Raw genomic sequence first — 2,022 nt, 5'->3', positions numbered from 1 at the left:
TCCGCTTCATGATGCGATTAAACATGAGGAAATGGAAATTGCTGAATTACTATTAAATCATGGAGCTAACGTTAATGCCAGTGATAAGTCAGGTACAATTTTATATTGCAGCTGAAAAAAGATATTTACAGATTGATGAACATTTTTTGAACATTAATTGGAGAGTTAATTTTACATACATCTCTTCTTTTTCAGGTATTTCACCACTGTGTCTTGCTGTTCGAAAAGGACATGTAAACGAAGTGAAGATGCTCATGGTCAGAGGTGCTAACGTTAATGCTGAAACTCGGGATGGCACAACTCCGCTTCATGATGCGATTCAATTTGATAATATGAAAATTGCTGAAGTACTATTACATCATGGAGCTAACGTTAATGCCAGTGATACGTCAGGTATAATTTTTTATATTACAGCTAAAAAAAGATATTTACAGAGTGATGAACATTTTGTAAAACATGGAATTTTATGTTAATTCGACATATATCTCTTTTTTTGCACCAGGTGTTACACCACTGCGTTTTGCTATTGAAAAAGAAAATGTAGAAGTTGTTGCAATGATGTTAGACAGAGGTGCTAACATTAATGCTATATCACATACCGATCAATGTGACGTTTCTAGTCGCATTTATTGTGAAGAAATTGTTAATTGTCTTAAACAGCATATAGTTAAGATAAAAGCTGCAAATTTATTCGTAAGTGAACAATTATTATCAATGGTCACGAATTATGAAATAAATGATTCACAGAATAAATGTGAAAAAGAAGTAGCAATCATGAAGAATGAGAAAATTAGTAATACTAACATATCATTTTACGATATCCTGATAAAAGATACAAATCTAGTAATATACATGAGAAATGAAAATGTTGTGCAGGTTTTAAGTTCAGACGAGTATAAAACAAAATTTCCAATATACTTTAGCATGATAAAAAATCAGTTCAGAAAAGGTATGAAAAAGAAAGAGTTGCTCGAACAAGGCATTAAAAGTTTTTATTTTTTCTGTAACTTTCCTGAGCTACCACTTGAGTGTATTGAACAAATAGTTAGTTACTTAAGTGATAATGACATAAGAATTTTAATAGATACTTGTAAGTCTGTTAGTGTCAGTATTCGTAATACTGATATTAATGATGTATAAATTACTTCAAATACATCTAAAGTGCTATGTGTGTAAGTTAAGGAAGAACGAACTACTTTAAACATGAAAGAACAGCTATAAAAACTTAAAAATTATTGCTGTATTTTAAATACAGATTACTATCTTATTTTGAAATTATTTTTTTTAAGATTTTATTTTATTCTACTTTTTTGAAAGTTGTTTTTTACGTTTACATTTTCTCGGACGTGTTTTTTTTTTTATGGTAGATTCAAGGAAAACTAGACTGTTTTATATCTTCCACTTTTTCAAACTTTGTGTCAGATTTTATAACATTTGTATAACGCAAAATTTATATACATTAATCCGATGATATTTGGTTATTGAACAGAGTGTAACACGTGTAATTGCTTTTATTAATTTGAAAAATAAAAGTAGAGTGGAAAGCTTTGAAGTAACCCCTTGGGTACGGATTTATTTGAGAAAATATTTGCATGTGGAACGGATATAATTTTTGGTTGCTTGGAGTAGTATGTAAAAGCAAAAAAGTGAAAAAAGTGAATGACGTGTCTCAGACGTCAAATGTACCCAAGGGGTTAATCTTTGTTTTTATCACAGATGTATGTAGTGTCCTTATATATATATATAATTGTTATATTTATCTTTTTCTCATGTTTACAGTTTATCTATTTATATAACAGTATTATAATGTACTCTGTATTGTAAGTCTACCATTTTGCAATAAACCGCTTTTATATATCAAGATGTACATTTCCTCTTTTCATGTATATTCTCTATATATTTGTATATGGAGATTCAAATTATATAAAATATTAATATCAGGGACTCGGACCGAAATGAAATTTCGGTCCGTTTACGGTTACGGTCCGATGCTGTACCTGATTTTCGGTTTCGGTTTCGGTT

The 2,022-nt window shown here is 29.7% G+C and overlaps 1 protein-coding gene across 1 annotated transcript; it reads left to right on the top strand.

Moving 5' to 3' along the window:
• Positions 1 to 6: 6 nt before the first annotated feature.
• LOC109860058 (26S proteasome non-ATPase regulatory subunit 10-like) lies at positions 7 to 1,281 on the top strand. Its single transcript, XM_020438908.1, has 3 exons — positions 7 to 92; positions 196 to 393; positions 503 to 1,281. The coding sequence occupies exons 1-3, from the start codon at positions 32 to 34 to the stop codon at positions 1,138 to 1,140; spliced, it is 897 nt and encodes a 298-aa protein (XP_020294497.1). The 5' UTR covers positions 7 to 31; the 3' UTR covers positions 1,141 to 1,281.
• Positions 1,282 to 2,022: the final 741 nt, after the last annotated feature.

The sequence above is a fragment of the Pseudomyrmex gracilis genome, unplaced genomic scaffold (assembly GCF_002006095.1).
Source record: "Pseudomyrmex gracilis isolate BER0280 unplaced genomic scaffold, ASM200609v1 scaffold_322, whole genome shotgun sequence".
In the NCBI taxonomy this organism is placed as follows: Eukaryota; Metazoa; Arthropoda; class Insecta; order Hymenoptera; family Formicidae; genus Pseudomyrmex; species Pseudomyrmex gracilis.
Note: the sequence above shows the minus strand (reverse complement) of the source record. Positions and strands in the feature narration are given on the sequence as shown.

Bases quoted from the DNA above. Each gene is read 5' to 3' on its own strand.
- LOC109860058 (XM_020438908.1), top strand. From the start codon at position 32: ATGGAAATTGCTGAATTACTATTAAATCATGGAGCTAACGTTAATGCC. The intron at 93-195 runs GTACAATTTTAT...CTTCTTTTTCAG, and splicing joins TAATGCCAGTGATAAGTCAG to GTATTTCACCACTGTGTCTT. The intron at 394-502 runs GTATAATTTTTT...TTTTTGCACCAG, and splicing joins TAATGCCAGTGATACGTCAG to GTGTTACACCACTGCGTTTT.